General features: G+C 40.5%; 1 protein-coding gene across 5 annotated transcripts in view; it reads left to right on the top strand.

The window, feature by feature from the left end:
* The window catches only part of FGF14 (fibroblast growth factor 14), a 513,940-nt gene that overhangs the window by 352,387 nt on the left and 141,578 nt on the right, over positions 1 to 19,975 (top strand). For all 5 annotated transcript variants that reach the window (XM_066580228.1, XM_066580219.1, XM_066580210.1 and 2 more), the window contains one exon: positions 2,714 to 2,817. In XM_066580228.1, the coding sequence (XP_066436325.1) occupies positions 2,714 to 2,817 (104 nt within the window). The remainder of the gene's footprint in view (positions 1 to 2,713; positions 2,818 to 19,975) is intronic.

The raw sequence follows: 19,975 nt of genomic DNA, 5'->3' as shown, positions 1-19,975 counted from the left end.
GGCAACCATCTTCTACATTGATATCACTTCTTTTACAGTGATAATGAGATGGGACCAACTGTTTTATAGTTTGAAAGAACATTTTTTTCTAGAGGAGTCTAGTATGACTATTAGGATCATACACTGATCAGCTATACTGTTAAAACCTTCTGCTTACTAATATGTCCCCCTCATGATGGCAAAACATCTCAAACCCATTGAGGCATGGACTTCATAAGACCTCTGGAGATGTCTTGTGGTATCTGGCATCAAGATATTGGCAGCAGATACTTTAAGTCATGTACGTTTGCAAGGTGGATTTTCCATTGATAAGACTTATTTTTCCAGCTTATCCAACAAATGTGCAATTAGATCTACATCTGGGGGATTTTGAGGCCAAGTCACCACCTTGAACTCTTTGTCATTGTCCTCAAACCATTCTTGAACAATTTGTTGCATAGCACATTTTTTTTACTTAAAGAAGCCATTGCCACTAAAGAATACCATGGCCATGAAGGGGTGTACTACATCTGCAACGATATTTGACTAGGCGGTACATGTCAAAGTAACAGCCACATGAAAGCCAGGACCCAAAGTTACCCAGCAGAACATTGCCCAGGGCATCACACTACCTTTACTAACATCTGCTTCCCATAGTGCATCCTGTTGCCATTGTTTCCTCAGATAAGTAATGCAAACACCTAGCTTTCCACATGATGTAAAATATTCATCAGATCCCATCACCTTCTTGCATTGCACCATGGGTCCAGGTTTGATGCTTAGCTGCTTATTGAAGAAGCATTCGACTACAAACAGAGGTTAATATGGGCACACCGACTGGTCGGCACAACCCATAAACAGCAAGCTTGCCTTGCACTGTGTATTCTGACAACCTTCCAACTTAACCAGAGCTAACCGTTTTCAGTAAATTGGGCTACATTAGCTCTTCTGTAGGATCAGAGAAGACAGACTAGCCTTCTCTTTCTACATTCATCAATGAGCCTTTGGCGCCCATAACCTTGTTATTAGTTCAGTCATTGTTCCTACTTGACCACCTTTGGTAGGTACTAACCACTGCATACCAAAAACACCCCACAAGTTCTGCTGTTTTAGAGACACTCTGACACAATTGTCTAGCAGCCAGAATTTGGTCCTTGTCAAAGTCACTTGCCCATTTCTCCTGCACGCAACACATCAACAACTGACTGTTTACTTGCTGTTTAATATATCCCATCCACTGACAAGTGCCAGCTAATCAATGATATTTACTTCCCCTGTCAGTAGTGTTAATATTATTGCTGATAAACCTATAGGACTGTTAGAATATCTTGGTCCAGTATTAAATGAAACTGCTATGTTTAGTGAAATAATATAAATGATAAGTACGTTAGGCCATATAGACAAAGCAGGCGCATGTCTAAAGTTATATAGATTGATGGGGGTGGGGGGGCAATTTAATTACAGTATGTAACTATATCCAGTACCTGAGATATTCAGTCAGTGCAGATAATATGTGTGTGGGATTTGATTCAACCCTTTATGCTCAGTGGGGGAGTTTTATGAAGAGTAGTGCAAAAAAAGTGGGTTAGTTGCCCATAGCAACCAATAAGATTGCACCTCCTATTTTTCAGAGACACTTTTGAATTTGAAATCTTAAGTCTGATTGGTTGCTATGGGTAACTACACCACTTTTTTGCATTAGTTTTGATAAATATTCCCTATGTAGTTTTTTGTCATCTATTTATTCTTCCACTATTTCCATTATTTCTGGTTTTCTTTCATCTCTTCTTACCTGGGTTTTTATTATCTGTTTGCATTTTTGACATTCCTTAGAAGTATCTTCCTTTTGCTTCCATTGAATAATCCTGTTTTCACCTATTAACACTTTTTATTGCCCATAGACTTTTAACCAGTTATCAGGTATTTGTTTGCTTATGTACATTCTTTAGCAAAACTATCCCATTACAGACACAATTTAAGAAAAAAAAAAAGCATTTTTAATATGCTGCATTATTTTCCATTTCCCATGATGCCCTTCCCCTGCTAACAAGGTAAACATAAATGGGCTGCACCTATGTAAGAATAGATAGGTGCTTGTGGAGGGCCGCTGGTCCCAATTCAAGTATAGAACATAATCACATCATATTATATTTGACTTCATATGAAGTTTTACGATCATATGCTATTAACAAGACAGGCTTAGGTAGTCAACATTTTATGGACATTTTGGTCACAGTTGACTTTTTTCTATTTGTTGCAGAGTGTTGGCTGTTGCTGGTGTGAAAAGAGGCGCATATAGTGCACAGATGCCAGCTTATTCCCTACCTGAGCTTTATATGCTCATTTTTCCACTCCAGCAATAGTCACAACTCCGCAACGAATATAAAAAGATCAACTGTGACCAAAACATCAATTAATGTCGCACTACCTATGGCTGTTAACATATAAGTGTCTTGTTAATTGCACACTGTAATAAAATTTCACATCAAGCAAAGAAGAGTGTGAAGTGATTACGTTCCATCCCCTACTACCTGCAATCTTGGAACTGCAGTGTATAATTGACACCCAAAAAATTTGGAAAAATATATATTCCTTATATACACTAATTTTCCTGAGGTATAGGAATATCAGAATAACCGGTGCTATACTAACATTAATGGTCTGATAAATTATGAATTTATGCGGTTTGCGTTAATACAAGAGATTAATTTTAATATATGTCTGTTCCTTGCAGCATTATTCAACCTCATACCAGTGGGTCTTCGTGTTGTTGCAATCCAAGGTGTAAAAACGGGGTTATATATTGCAATGAACGGAGAGGGTTACCTGTACACATCAGTGAGTACTATGATTTGTTTATTTCTTCTTTTTAATGGGCCATATGATGGGGAGGAATTTTTTGTTTGAAATCAACTCTAATGAGAAGGTAAAAACAGGTTATCAAATTCTGGCAAGAAATGACATAATAGTATCTGGTAACTCATCATGCTCCATTGCGAGGATCATCAAGTTCTATAAAATTACATCGGATAGGAAGACCTCTGCAGTTCAAGGAGGGAACAGAAACGGAAAAGGGAGGATTTTGTAACATGGACTGGTCGGATACTTTATCATTAGCTAGTGATGCTTATTAAAATAGTAAGTTTATGCCAACCTATATCAGTCATCTTCATGCACAGAAGAGCAGCTGTCACACTTAACAGTGGAAATATGCTACAATACTATTGGCTCCTTTGGCAAGCAAAAACAATCTTCCAGAAAGAGCGCCACACCTGTTCTGGGCTGTGTCTGGTATTGCAGCCTAGGGCCCTTTTACACGATGATCGTTCCAAAAAATTGTTGGATCATGTGACTTTGAGCGATAATCATACAGTGTAAACACGGCCAACGACATGAGGTTTTTCTGCTCTCCTCTTCAATGAATGTAGCTCAGTGGTTAGCACTGTTATCTTGACGTATTGGGGTCTTAGGTTCAAATCTCATCAAAGCCAACATCTGCATAGACTTTGAAAAACACACAGATGTTGCCCTTGCTCAGATTTGAATGTAGAACTCCAGTACTGCAAGGTAACAGAGATAACAGCTGAGCCACCGCACTTGTTCTTTTTGTCTTCATTCTCCTTCTCTCATTCATCGTTCAATTTATGCAGGTATAAAAATAATCATTCATTCGTTTTCTCTAAACGGTGCTCATTCAGTCCTTTACATTCATTGGTACAGTGAATGTGAACGACGATCCAGCAAATGAAATTTCAGCAATTTATCTGCCTGCATAAAGCGAATAAGCAAACTCTGTCATCGTTTGCTTGTGCAAAGGATTGATCACTCCGTGTACAAAGAGCCTTAGCTACTTAGAAGTGAATGCTCCTGAGCTGCAATATCACACAAACTGTGGAAAGGAATGGTGCTACTTTTAGTAGAACACGGACATGATTTTCTAACCTCGTACAACCCTTTAGATGGCAGATTTTATCTAAAGTGTAATTGTCCTGCAATGTATCCATTTAAATGGAATTCGTAGAGAGGCGTTCTCTGTTCAGGATCCTCATATCTTGGTGGGAGTGGAGAGCGGTTGCCGAGAGTGCCTTTCGCTCTGGAAGACCCGTTGTGTCCTGCATTATACAGACAGCTTATTGATTTGAATGCATGCTGTGTAATGCTCAATTTCCCCTGTGCTGGCGCTTACGTCAATTTAAAAATCTGTCTATGTACCGAACCCAGTTTAACATTGAAATGAGTACAAAAGGAGTCAGTTATGTTGCTAAGGGTGTGTTCTCGTGTAGCTGATTTGCTGCGGACTCTCTGCAGTTGAAAAAATCTGCAGCAAATCTGCACCAATATCCACATAAAAATCTGCAGCATTTGGTGCAGATCTGCAGCTAACCCTAAGGCTGGGTGCACACACACCGTAACCCTGGCGGAAATCTCGCGGTTTGGCCGCAGCGAAAAACCGTGAGATTTCCATGGGGAAAAGCGCTGCTTCAAAACTTGTGGCATTTAGCTCACTCTTCCGTTGCAGCCGATGCTTCCATAGAGGAGAGCGCGGCCGCAGCAGAAGGAGAAAAAAAATGAACATGCTGCAGCCGGCGAATCCGCGCCGGCCTCTGCCGGCTTTGCCGGCGCGGATTCGCGGTCCCGTGTGGACGAGATTTCTGAGAAATCTTGTCCACATGGCTGGCTAATCCCAGGATTAGTGGCCGCAGGCAGATTTGCCACGGCAAAATTCCAGACGGAATTTCCGCGGCAAATACGCCCAGTGTGAACCCAGCCTAAGGCCAGCTTCAGACGAACATTTGCACTGAGGCGAGTGTATTTGCAGTGAACGAGGCTTGTTAGCACATAATATCGTATGTATTTGCGCAGGTACAGCATGTTCATATTGGCGGGGGACACCCCACCCCCTGATTTAAATTCCTCTAACGCCTTATTAGATCCTGGTGTGTTCTGTTCCCAGCAGGTTTGCGCTGTACTTTGCACATTTCTTGCATATTTTGCACGCATTTGCTAATCCTCCATAGACTTCTTTGGGGCCCTTTAGAACGCAAATACATAGGAAAATAGAGTATGTTCGCGAGCACAAAAAAGTAAATGAGAGCGAATTCATTGGGTTCTATACTCTGCATATCGCATACACAACAATTGCGTGCGCAATAACACAAACAAATAAGTCCATGTGAAGCTGTCCTAAATCAGAAATTGGTGCAGTGTTAAAATACCTGGGTAGTGTATAGTCACTTCTGTCAAAACTGCCTCCCAAGCTGCACTAATAACTGGGGGCTCTCCAAAGGGCTCTCCAGTTTAGGAAACCCATTCCCCTATATGTAATTAGGGAATTCCATGCCTGATCTACATCTCTTGACCAGAATGGAGTGCAGGAATAAAAGAGAACCTGTCCTGCACTGAAAACCCACTGATTTGTGTGGGAACAGTGTAATGGTTAATGTAGCCTATGGTGGCGCTGCAGGTAACTTGATTACTAACCACTAGTTTCCCCAGAGATTACAGGTGATTGTTGGGGGTCTCAGTAGGTAGATAATCTGTGATCAGTTTGTCAAGGTACCTAAGCAGGGATTTCCAAACTAGAGAACATGATTAAAGGCTCATTTACACATGATTGAAAGATTGACAGTTTCAGTGATCATTTTGCCTAATGCACTAATGGGCACTAAAGCCATTAGCATTTTATTAGCTTTATTTGCCTGCAAATGAGCCTCCAGTAGCTGTTTGCAGAACTCAGCAAGTGGTCTGAGCTCTGCAATCAGCTCCTTTGTTCCCCCATGGGCTGCCAGCATGAATACAATGTAATCAGCCGTTCCTATGCAGAACACAGTGTGCGGTCTGTTTTCTCGCAGGGGCTGCAGAGAGAACACAATGTTATCTCTTGCTCCCACGGAGAACACAGCTTGCATTCTGTTTTATCTAACGGGCTGCAGAGAGAATACAATGTAATCAGCCACTTCCATGGAGAACACAGCCTGGGGTCTGTTTTTTGGCATGGGCTGCAGAGAGTATACAATGTTATCTCTAGCTTCTGTCGAGAACACAGCGTGCGGTGCAGTCTGAACGATGATTTTTAAACTCACCTAAAAATCATATTTCACTGGAAAAGAGCCACAAATGCAATACCTGATAAGGTGCAGAGCAGGCACGATCGCCGCTAAGCAGGCACAATCGCCATAAGACTGGTACAATGGCCGGAGGGTAGGCACAATGGCCGGAGGGTAGGCACAATGGCCGGAGGGTAGGCACAATGACCATAGAACCTAACAATATGCAGCAAGCTAGATTATGAACCAGAGGAGCTACATTGTCCACTGCAGATTTATATGCAGTCATCCACTCAACCCAGCTCAGATTGTAGAGGAGTGATTGCATGCAACTAAATCTGCAATATGAGCGATACCACAGAAGCCAGCCAATAGATGGGTGCATCCCACAATACAGGATTACAACTCACACTGACATTGTTCACATTGCGGATTTAGTTGCATGCAGTTGCTCCTCCCCAATCTGAGCTGGGTTCAGTGGGTGGCTACATATAAGTCTGCAGTGGACAGTTTAGCTCCTCTAGTTTATAGTCTGGCTTGCTGCATGCTATTAGGGTCTATGGCCATTGTGCCTACTGCACGGCCATTATGCCTACCCTACGGCCATTGTGCCAGTCTTATGGCGATTGTGCCTGCTTAGCGGCGATCGTGCCTGCTCTGCACCTTATCAAGTATTGCATTTTTGGCTCTTTTCCAGTGAAATATGTTTTTGTGTTCCACCTCACTCCTGTGATTTTAGTTCACCTAAAAATCATCGTTCAGACGAAAAGTGCACAAAGGTAGCGTTTACACGCAACAAATATCCCTCATATGCCATCATTTAATGAATTTTGAGCGATAATCGTTGCGTGTAAATGGGGCTTAATACTTTAATGCAAATAGGAGGTAAATGAATCAATAAAAGTGCTGCTATAGGTACACAAGTTTTATATTTTTAATCATTTCATATAAAACAGACTACATGTCACAGGGCTTATAGTTCAGGACAAAAGCAATGAATTCAGTTGGCTGTCTAGCTCTATGGCTTACAGCACATTAACTATTGACATTGTACATTGCATTCCGGTTTATATTTTCAGATTTATGATGTTAGTTTAGTGAAAAACAGCCAGCTACAATTGATCATATAACTATTTTAGAGGCCTCCAAGTAAAGTATGTCCTCGATATATATGACAAGCGCTCACAATATAAGTTCAGGGTAACTGATGATCAGTGTCAACAGAAAAACGAAAATGTGCAATATAGTGTCTCTCTGAGACTTTTAAGCAAGGTGATGTGGATGACTTATGGTTGATGTCACAAGAAAGCAATATTACATTGCACATAGACAGGTAAGTGTCCTGGGGACCAAAATACAAATGCTCTGCTAAGGGAAAACTGCTCCTGCAGCGCTCTCGCCGGAAGAATTCGTCAGAAGTATTAAACAGTGTTTCCTACTGAAATCTTCTAAAATAAAATTAGTACAGACAAATAATAATTAGAAACCTGGTGACATGAAAGACATCAGTCACCATGTACTTCAAAAATAAATCAAAGTCTTCACAATAAATGCTGTAGCTAAACAGGAATAGATGCAGCGGTGATACAACAATACCCTTGTAGTTCTTTAAAAGCCGCAAAGAGAAGGATACTGTAAGGTATAATAGCAGGCCCGGACTGACAATCTGCTAGAACGGGCAGATTCCCGATGGACCGCTGTAGCAGAGAGATGGGTAGACAGCCAGCTGTCAGCTAGACTTGTGCATGGAAGGACCTCATACTAATCAGACAGCCAGCATCAGGACTTTCTGGAGGCTTCCCTAGCTATCTTTCTCTATCTCTTGCTGCCTTCAGTGACCTTCTGTTCAAAGCAGCAGCAGTTTCATCCCCCCCAGTAGGAAATAAATGGGGGGAAAACTGCACAGATATTAGCGCTGTAGAAAGAAGGAAGGTCCGGGGAAGTCAAAAGAACAGAATCCGGGCTCATTCACACGGGCTTGTGGGGTCTGAAAATAAAAATAAGTAAATCATGTTATTTGTATAGCGCCAACTTATTCCGCAGCGCTTTCAAGTAATTTATTTATTACCCACAGCAAGCTGGGTACTCATTTTACCGACCTCGGAAGAATGAGTTGACTTTGAGCTGGCTACCTGAACCATGGAGGGATTGAACACACAACCTTCAGGTCGTGAGCAAGAGCTTATGACTGCATACTGCTGCCTTAGCACTCTGCGCCACACGAGGCATATTTTTCACACATATAAAGATTCCTTCCGATGACCGTATTTCGCATGCAAAATTTGCCGATGCAATATGCAAAGATTAGTAGCGATTTAATTGTTTTTGTTCTCATTTCCGCATTCTGCAGAAAAAATCTGAACCTTCTCTATTTTCATGCATATTTGCGCACCAAGGACCCTATAGACGTCCGTGAGAGGTGCATAAATGCGTAATACGCTGTGCAGTTCCATGAAAGAAATAACACATCCAGACTGCATTAGCCTAAATAGCTTTTTACATCCCAGCAGGTGGGTGTCACACACACATATATGAACAGGTCCTGCATGCGCTAACAGTACAGTATTATGCACCAATATGCACTCAACTGTACCTCATCAACCTCGTTCAGTGTGTGCAAATATATTGCACTGAAGCATGCGCAGTTACGAATAAGGTTGTCTGAACCAGCCCTTATACATAGTACACAGAAAACACACATGTAACATGCGTTTTTGCTGCATCTGTTAAATCCCCATAGCCTATATTGATGCGTGTTATGCAGATGTGCGAAGCCAATAGAAATTATTGGGCTTTTAGCACCATGTATTACGCACATGAAAAATACACATGTAATACACGAGCCACATACACCCGTGTAAGTGAGCCCTCATTCTGAATCCCCCCTACTGCGCAGCCACAGGGCACAGACCCTAACAAACATTTTGCTATGTGTACCTGTCTTCCTAAATGCAGACAGGAACTGCCCTGCAGACTGCATCCACAATATTAGGGGTCGTTCACATCTGCACTGAGACCACCAGTGTAATTTCCATTGTTTGGGCTCCTTCACATGGACATATGCGCAATTGCAGGAAAACCCCATTAATCAGTGTATGCCTAGCAACCATCCTGTCAGGCATGACCAATCTCATTGGTTTCTAGCTGGATTGGCACATTAGCATTGTACACAAAGTAGAAAAAGAAAAAAATCCTTTTGGTAACAATCTCAGACGGTTATGTATTAATCAAAGTCCTATATAGGCCAGTAATCCATTTTATAGACAATACATGAGTCAAGAACCTCTTTAAAGGGGTTTTCCCAGACTATAATATTGATTGTCTGTCCTTGATGGTCAATCAGCTGAATGAAAGGACTGCAGTGAGCGACATGTCTCCTTCATTGTTTACCGGGCACAGCTCTGTACATTCGAGTGAATGGGAATGAACTGCAATATAAGCCACAGCCGGTAACAAAGGTATGGAGCTGGGCCTTGTAAATAATGAAGGGGACATGGTGTTCGCTGGAGTACTTTGGCCCTTTTAGTCAGCATTTCTCAGGATAGACCATCGATTGTTGTGGTTCAGGAAATTCCTTTTAAGCCGTTCATGTCTATAAACATTGTACTTTTTACAGGGAGTTTCACTTGAAGCTTGTCCCTCATTTTGGTTCCTGATTTGTGTAGAACTGTACTAAATTCCAGGAGTCTGGTGTTTATTGGTGACTGGAGTCCTGTTTGCCCCATGGGTGTATTGTTCATCAGGGGGTCGGCACCTGGTGGCTTGCTGTTCACATTTCGGGAGAAGGTGGAACTCATTTATCAAACTGCCTAAAGGCTGGGTTCAAAAGTGCTTGAAGGTCGGTGGTGGCCACTTTCAATATCTTCTGTGATATATCTGAGCTCACCAAGAACCAACTTAGGCATCAGTATTCACTCTTGTGAGATGTCATATTCCCAAACATATATTATGCAAAATTACTGGGTTGCATTTCGAGTGAAACATCCTGCAGTTTATTGACAGTGCTCCCCATCGAATGGATCCAGAGCTAGTGTTGGCTCTACTGTGGTGCCCTAGTGGCACAATAGATGCTGTAATATTACTGAAACTATTATTAGGATCAAACCATGTCACTGGCAGTAACACTAGGGGGCATACAAACCATGTTTTCATGTACATTTCTGGGTTCCATTCCAAAGTTCTGTCTGAATTCCTGCAAAAGGCAATCAGAAAAACCCAGGGATGGGATCGTAGGCTTTCCTTGCTTAGACAGACACCAATTAGATCTCTTTTTGAGCAGCTCTCCATTAGTTTCCAGCATTTGTTCATTTGTTCTCAACAGAACTGCTTGGTTGACCCAAAGATATAGAAAGTGTGTTTTGAATGCCAATTTAGAGCTACACTTTTTGTCAAAAAAAATCAAAGACCTAGAAGGAGTTGTCGTTTTGCTGCAAAACTTAGCATGCAGTTACATCTCAGGCATATATGCAAATGATTAGAGCTGTGGTGTGATTAGATGAACTGTCTTGCCAACTGAGGCCCTACAAGTGATTCCACCCTGGGCCTATAGTAAGGCTCTCATAGTGTGTAGTTGACCTCTTTTTCCATTTCCGTAAAGCTTGTTGACCACTAGACATGCCTTTACAACACAATTGAAGAGATTTCACTCAGTTAGCAGAGTCTGAGAAGGGGGAGTTATTGGAATGGTAAAAGCTGGATTTGTGTCAATGAATTGCCCGCCACCTGGGCCAATCTGACCTTACTGTTAGAAGGTGTTGGGACCAGTAGATGTGTGAGGGCACACACACAAAGCGACTGCGCTTAGGACACCCTCAACAGACCAGCAGGAATTGTCTGATCACCCAACAAGCACGAATAGCTTCAACTTTTTCATTGTCCGCCATCCAGAGAGAGGCAGTACCATTGTTACAGGCCCCTTTTTTCTTTCAGAACCATTTCCAGGCACTTAACTGAAGAACATTTAGTCTCATGGCACCCATTACCTGTATTGCCTTTGACACCCACTCACTATCTTTTCCGTTTGCATTGGTGTTGTGAGCAACGAAACTGGACTGCTACAGGGGGCAACTGGGTTGTCTTCAGCTTCGAATCTAGGTTTAGTTTGGGCACTGGCAACAGCTGTGTTCATGTCTGGAGACAATAGGGTGAGCGCCTCAATTCTGCCTTTGTTTTGGAGTGGCACACTGTCCCCACTGCTGATGTGATGTTCTAGAGGCCATTGCATACAACAGTCAGTCACCACTAGTATGGCTACAAGGAACAATATCTCATATTGCTCAGCAATATGTTCAGGACATCCTTCAAATACATGTGTTGCCTCTCTTGTCGGCTTCCAAGAGGCACTTTTGATTGCACGCAAGAAGGGTGTCACAGGAATGCCTCCACAACATTGCCCGCTCAGTCACCAGATTTATGGCTAATATAAAAAGCATGGGACCATCTGGGACATCAACTGTGCGAATCCCTAGGCTCTCATAATCTAGAGGCTCAGTTACAGTAAATGTGGACCAATATGCTACAGGATACTATAAGGAACCTGTATGCCTCCGTGCCTGTCTGTATCACATCTTGTATCCAAGCTTGTGGCAGCCCAACAGGGTGCTAGAGCCTCCATTCAAGGGTTCAGTTCTCTGCAATAAATTAGCCTTTTGCTCTCATATTGTAATCCCTTATATAAACATTACAATCACACATAGAAAGTTTCATTCAATTTCAACAACTCCTTCTAGGTGCTTGATTTTTTTTGACAATAAGTGTATGTGACTTAGTCTTCCTTTTATAGAATTTTTCTTTTTGATGCATAGTGAAACTCCACTCTGCCTCACCACCACCCGTATTTGAATGCTTCACAAGCTTAGGTATCTTTTTATAGATGCAACAGAATGTAATGAAAAGCAGAATCTCTATGAAGTTACATAATTGTAATTTAATGGTATATTCACTCACGGCAGATTTCTTGCAGAAACTTCTGTAATTGCCCCATGCATTTGGATGGAATTTGCAGAAATCCATGTACATGCTGCAGACCTAACTCCCGTCAAATTCATGGAATGGATTTTTCACTTTTAATGCTTTGTGCTTTTATGAATTTTTTTGCCTTTTTGTTATTAAAGATAAATTAAATGATATTCAGGCCCGTTCCTGAATGCGAATAGATCTGCTACTCCTTAGTATTTCCCTACAGGAGTGTACCAGATTCGAAACGATTATTAAAGTAAAACAAGCTTTAAAATTGTTTGGATGCCAAATACAATTACTTCCCTATACCAAATGGTTGAAATGTTAGAAATTAAACAACAAGCATAACTCTGGCTTCTGTTTGCTGTAATTTTACAACCACCAAAAACTGATATTTTGCTTGATGCCAAGATTGCCCTCTATTATGTTATTTCAGGAATTAGTGGAAATGTCACTGCCTGTTATCTGGATATGAGTTTGTGATATCTGCACTCTCCAGTAACTCTCAGTGGGGAAAAGCTTTGGCACTGAGGGGTCTCTCTTGACATTTCGAATGCGTCACTGTGTTGATTGCTGCGTTTTCTATAAGCCCTCATAATTGACTTGTCTAGGAAGAACAACTTCCAGCCACAGGGAAGGATACAGGGCTGCAGATAACAGTGTTCAGACGGAGATGATGGTAATCATTATTATTCAGGCAGCTTTCAAATACACCTCACAATCAAAGTCAAATGAAAAACAAACTTGTATTGTTACTTTGCGACACAGCAAATAGGGAAATGTACTGCTAATATGATTTTCATGGATTGCTGTGTCTGCCGTTCTGTGTTAAATGTTAGAATTATATAATATATAAATTCTGCATGTCAGGGTATAAGACAGGTATTAAGTACTTATGCAGTAAATTTCCCGATGTATATCAGCCAAATGTATGCCAGAGGGACAGTCTTTTGGCATTCTTCTGCCATATACGTTATATCATACATTTGGATACTTTCCAGATCTACACTACATATGTGATATGAGAAGATCCAACTGACCACATTAATACAATTTCTGTAAAACATATCGGAGCCCTTATTGTTTGGTCATATTATTTAGGTCATTGTCAATTCTTCTTGGCCAAGCATAGTAAGAGAATATTTTTGCAAGGTACACCTTAGGGCTTCTTCACATGGCCATTGATTTCAATGGTTTCGTTGTCATTAGCGGTATTCTCGTCCATTAATAGTACGGACGAGAAAAGATAAGAATTGCCCTATCTTTCCCGCATGTTGTATTAGCTTTAGCGCGAGTTTGAATACTCTAAGAAAAAAAAGCCTGTTCATGCGCAACTATGCTCCGTATCAGCGAGCATAGTTGCACATACGGCCATGGGAAGAAGCCTTTAGGGCAGACTCGCACAGGCATGTTTGCGCGCATAGTATGAAGAGAATAGAACCCATTGATGTCATTGAGTTCATTCTCATTTCTTGTTTTTTGTGCATATTCTGCAAATGCGCATCTAATACCCATGCAACTGTACAATACACTGTGCAATTCCACGGGCAAAAGAACCCATCTGGGACTAATTAGGCAACATAGCCTTTTAAAATCAGGTGGTGGCTGCCTATGTGAAATGGCTCTGCAAGTGCAAAGAATTCAGTAATATGCGCAAATACGCTCACAAAAGCACGTCATTCACGGCTCAAATGTGCTGCACTGCCATTTGTGTTTTTATGCATACACCCGTGTGAGTCCGGCCTTAAAGTACATATACATGAGTAATTTAAAAATTTCTGGCGCAACTCACATCGGACAGCCCTCAACTACTCCGCCCGTGTACTCTTCGATGTACTGAACACCACACATTGATATGTTCTACTTTCTTCAGAGAATCATCCAAACATAGGACATGCTGCAATTGTTTGTTACCCTGAATACTCTGTGAATATACCCATTCAATTTTTCGGTCTGTGCTCATGTGCAAGCAGCCTTGGGTGCATCTTGCAGAAATAAATCACGTGTGTGACAGGTCCTTAAAGGGCATATCGTGCTTACTTGATATCATGTCAGCTGCACCTTTGAACATGATCTCTATATGAATATATCACAATGCATTTTAGGACATTTGGTCACATGAAATTGCAATAAACTGTGTTCAACCAAAAGCCCTCCTGCCACCACCCTACTATGTAAGCAACTCCTAACATCTCCTTCCTTTAGATTGTAAGCCTCTTTAGGCAGGGCTCTCTACTTGGGTTTTTTTTGCCTTCCTCTGGATCAACATAGGAGGATAGACAGGCTGGACTAGATGGACATTGTCTTCATTCGGCCTAACAAACTATGTTACTATGTTCTGTAGGCTCATCTTCATTCTACTTGTTTATTGGGTATGTTATGTACTCAAACTATTCTGTAGTCTATACGTACCGACACCCTGGGATGAATGGCACTTAAATGAATAATAAGACAAGATGGGCTACAGAAAGCAGCCCACCACCACACTCTTGTGAAAGCCGTCTAAAAGAAACTCTATCTTTGTTGCCCATAGCAACCAACTACAGCGCAGCTTCCATTTCTGCTGAGATAAAATTGCATGCAACACAGAACAGGACTGTTCATACCTCATGTCTGGCCACCTGCACAGACCCACAGAACACATCACTGTTCACACACATGTCTGGCCACCTGCACAGACCCACAGAACACATCACTGTTCACACACATGTCCGGCCACCTGCACAGACACACAACACATCATGCACCAGGGTGTTGGGTAAACCAGCATCCTTTAGCAGAGAGGCTGGTATATATAAGCAGCAGACCAGGGAGATTGGCTGGCTGGAGGAACTCCACAGCCAGCCAGTTTGATTATCCCACAACTGTGAAGATATGCTCCTGGAAACTTATAGAACAATCGGTCCCAGCAGCACAGCCTAACAGTAACCCTGTGATTTGCACATGGCCAAGTACTGTGGGGGATGCCCCAGCCTTAGTGACCAGAGTGTTCATATGCTCGACAATGGAGCACTGCAGAAGGATGCTTCCCAGGAGACTGACTGCAGTACTCTTCACTTGGCGTGTGCATCATCTGCATTTTTGAGCAAATATCTTAGTTTAGATGTGTATAAATGGTGTAGATTTGATGTGTACTGAATGAAATCATCAGTGATGTCTGTAAAGCATCACAGGCAATGTACTATGCTTGTTTACTGATGGTAAAACTACACATCTGTTGCCAGCCATAACCAGAAGCAGCTACATGTATTTACAGCTTCTTACAAGTCTTCTACTTCTACTTTCCTTTCTTCAGAATTTCCCACTACAGTATCTCGCATATATTAACCCATGAAAAAGCATGAAAAATATAACTCCACTGAGAAATATTCAGCAGTTTCAGCCCATTAGTGGTTTAGGGGCGTGACTAATATATGTAATTAATACTAGATAGACTAGAGAACTTGTTTGATGAATACAGTACCTTTTCAAGGGCATTTTGGAACTATTTTTAATCAAAGGGAGAAAAGTAACCGTTTTAAGTTTCCTAAATGTGATATACAAGTGCTTTCATCTAGAAGTTTATTTAACCCCTTCCCATTGCAGCCTTTTTGTTTAGTTTCATCTTCATTTTTTCATCCTCACTTTTAAAAAAGCATGATTTAAATGAGCTCTGCAGCTGCACTTACAATTGTCGGCCACTACACAGTGGTCAGAGCTGTGACTTCTGCTCCAACCGCTGTGTATATCCGCGCTGTCAGCGGGAGCTCGGGATTCTGAGTGGTGTGTCCCAGACAATCAACTATTGACCTATCCTGGGGATAGGTCAACCATATTTTTGGGGGGCAGACTCCTTTAACATAGCATATAGCGTATCAGAGAACTCTAAATAATGTCTAAGTAGGCTGAAATAAAAAATAATGCAATTTTGCCATTTTTTGGAGCACTCTGCTTTTACAGTGTTCATGGTACAGTAAAATAACGCATTAGCTTTCTTCTGTGGGTCAGTAGAGTAACAGATACAAAATGTATGTAGTTTTTCTTATGCAGTAGTACCTTTTTTAAAAAAAATAGCTTTCAGTTACTATCTTTTGATTTGCTTTTTTGAGGTGATCTGTACTCTTTATTGGTACCATCGTAGGGCGCATACAACATTTTACTTGCTTTTTGTTCAGTCTTTTCTGAGACAGAGGTTGCAAAAAAAAAAGCGCAATTCTGGAAATGCTTTTTTCTATTGCCGTTCACCATACAAGATAAATATGTGATATTTTAATAAATACATAATACTACCAGTTTTTTATTTTTTTTATTTTTTTTAAACCTTCAATATTTTCATACAAGTACATTACGGCTGCATTTCTGTATGATGGTGATTGTTTGGGTCAGTAAACACTGTTGTTAATGCACATCCGTAGAAATGAAGCTGTAAAATACTTGTGTGAAGCAAGAATTAAGCCAGTTTCAGATGATGTCCCTCAGTATTAGTATTTCAGCAACATTTAATCAGTATTTGTCTCCATATATTTTATTTTCTACTGGGCAAATACTGATCTGTATTTGCCCAATAGAAAATAATAGCAATATGGAGGCAAGAACACAAAAATAGGCGATGCTCCTTTTTAAAAAAAAACAGCTGTGCAAAATACAGCCATGTGAATAGATAGATACACAGATTTACACTAGCTCTGAATTACAGTCCAGAAAACACAAGGCAAACATGGAGCTGAACCCCGTTCATCTGAAATCAGCCTTATATGCGAAAAAAAATTGTGAATTCTCCAAAATCTTCTGTAAATGTAGGATTTTTTATAAGTAGACACAATATTTATCAACCAAAATTTACTACAAATATAACTATAATCTGTCCGAAAAAAATTCTATAAGTGAAAGCATTCCAAAGTTATTACACGATAAAGTAACACATCTCGTTTTTGAAAAATGGGGCTTTATTAGGAAAGCTAAAGATAGCTTGTCTGTTTATGCTACGACATTTAGAAATACACCACTGCACTAATTACTAGATCAAGGCAAATATGGCAATAAAATAAGAAAACACTTAAGTATTTTTCTTTTTTTGCCTTTTGATGAATATTACCATAAACATGAATAGATACACTCTGGTAATGACAATAAACTTTTTTCAAACCTTGCCTTGATGTTTTAAAAGAATATTTAGCAAACATTTTGCTCTTTTTTAGTAAAATATAAAATTCTTAGCACAACAGTATAGAATAATACATTAGCTGAAGACCATTATTTGTACTTCTAGTTGTAAGGGCTCAGAGTTGAATAAGGTGATGGGTCCAGGTGGCATCCATCCCAGAGTTCTTAAAGAACTCCAATCTGTGATTGCTGCACCTTTAACTGATTTGTTTAACCAGTACCTTCTAACAGGCAATATTCCTGATGACAGGAGAATGGCCGATGTTGTATCCATCCATTAGAAGGGTAGAAGAGAAGAAACTGGCAACTACAGGCCAGTTAGTTTGACATCTGTAGTAGGTAAACCAATGGAAACTCTCCTGAAAAAGAGGAAAATTGACCACTTAACAACCAACAACCTGATTGACCATAAACAGCACCACTTTACTGAGGGCAGATCATGTCAAAATAATCTCACTGATTTCTTTGACTATGTCACAAAACTAGTTAGATGAAGCTTGTGCCATGGATATCGCCTATCTGGATTACAGTAAAGCCCATTGATACAGTTCCACAAGAAGAGTTTATAGATAAGTTATTGAAAATTGGATTTAATCTTTGATAGTCTGGTGGATTCACAGTTGGTTAAAAGATAGATATCAGAGTATTGTTAATGGAGTGTATTGTGAACAGGGACGAGTTACAAGTGGTGACCACAAGGTCTGACCTGGGTCCTATTTTTTTAATATGTTGATAAGTCATATAGAGGAAGGATTAACAGGTAAGGTTTGTCTGTTTGCTGATGACACAAAAGTGTGCAATAAAGTTGATGTTCCAGGTGCTAAATTCAGAGAGTGCAGAGATATCCCGAGACCTGGCTAGGTGTCCTTCTTCTGTGCAGTTGCTACATGGATAACATTGGCTGGTTTCTACTATTTGACTTCTCCATGTATGGTGAGCTGAACTTTTTTGTTATTTCTGTGGTGTCTTGAGCATGAAGAACGATTTAGGCCTATTGGATAAATAGTCAAAATAATGGAAACTGCAGTTTAATGTTTCCAAATGTAAATTGATGTACTTGGGGAAAAGACATTCTCAGACTAAATATCAAATTAGCTTTTCTGTGTTATCCAGAACTTCAGAAGAGAACAAATTAGGAGAAAATGATTTCTGACAGTCTCAAAATGAGTCTGTAGTGAGGTCAGGCAGCAAAGAAAGCATGTAGGATGCTTGGCTGCATAGCTAGAGGTTAACCAGTAGAAAGAGGGAGATTGTGATCCTGCTGCATAGAGTTCTGGTGAGATCACATCTGGAATACTGTGTTCGGTTCTGGAGACCACACCTACAAAAAAACCCCAATTCAAAATGGTGGAAGGTGTCAAGGATAAAACTTATCAGAAAGACAAAAGCCTAATTTGTATAGCCTGGAGGGGAGAAGGAAGTGTGAGGACATGATGGATACCTTTTATATATGTTAAGGGTATAAATGAGGTTTAGGAGGGAAGTGTTTTTATTATGAAGCTAAATACTAGGACAAGGAGGCGCAATCTGAAATAAGCTGTGGCAAAAATCTCAAGCAACGTCTGGAAATATTTTTGGTCGAGTAATAGATGTTTGGAGCAAATTTCCAGCTGACATGGTTGGAAAATCAACAATAAATGAATTCAAGCATACCTAAGATAAGCATAGATCTATCCTAAGAGAGAAATAAAAGAAAATAACATAAGGGCAGACTAGGTGGGCCATGTGTTCTTTCTTCTGCTGTCAATTTTCTGTTTTTCCCATCTTTTCCCCCTGCTGATAAGATCCATCGTCCCTAAAATTGCATCTGTGTGGTCAACTATAAATCATGAATTATAGAAGTCAAATGACTATGAGGATGATAGGTAAATTACATCTAAAATAGTTTACAGTCTGATTTTTAGAGCTCAAGGCTCAGCGTGATAAGGTGATTTTCCAAGGTCAGGGTGATTTTCTGCTATCTACCTCGGGCTGATATATCTAAATGGTAAAAGTTATAAATATATAAATAAATAGAGTTTTTAAGTAAACAAATAAGACAGTTTTCAAAGGATACTGAAAGACTCCCGTTGTTTCTCAGTGGAGATAGAGATTGAATCAGTATAGCATAGACATTTGGTGGAAGATCATTTGCATATTATTAGCACTGACAGGTTTAGAAATCCATGAAGATATGGGAAAGGAGAACAATTTATCAATGCAAGGCAGAAACCACTCTGCCACTCAGCTCATGATCCCATTAACAGAGAGCATATCAACAAACACAAACTGGATTGAAGAGATGCAATAGCAGATTGCTGTTTTTAAGACTCTGCTTCTTTTTTATTGACTCCAACAGGGATGTCAGTTATGTGTTTTCACTAGATAAAATAGTCTGGGTGGATAGTGGCCTTGTTGAAGTAAGTGAAGCCAGATCAAACGCGAGTACATGCATGTCTCATACGGTACCTGCGGATTATATAAAATTACTTTGCTTTTGCTTTACAATTTAAGTTTAACACAATCAAGAGATTTTTAGGATTAGAAAAAAATGACTGCTTTCTTCCAAAAACAGTGTAAATAAGGGAGATGAAACAATACCTCTGCAGCGCCACCTATTGGAGGCAGCATTCGTGCAAGTCAATGTTAGGCTCTTTAGGCCTCCTGTCCACGGGCGATATTTCAATGCGATAATCCGCACTTGGGTAAGGCAGTCAACGCTTTCCGTAGGATAACTATGGAAAGCACAGCCAGATGTACACCAGCAGAAAGTTGGCGCAATTGTCAGCTCGCGTATAAAAATTGCAGCATGACACGATTTGCCGTGATAAACCTATCATAATGATAGGCTCATCGCGGAAAATCACGCA

The sequence above is a fragment of the Eleutherodactylus coqui genome, chromosome 1 (genome assembly GCF_035609145.1).
Source record: "Eleutherodactylus coqui strain aEleCoq1 chromosome 1, aEleCoq1.hap1, whole genome shotgun sequence".
Taxonomy (NCBI): Eukaryota; Metazoa; Chordata; class Amphibia; order Anura; family Eleutherodactylidae; genus Eleutherodactylus; species Eleutherodactylus coqui.
Note: the sequence above shows the minus strand (reverse complement) of the source record. Positions and strands in the feature narration are given on the sequence as shown.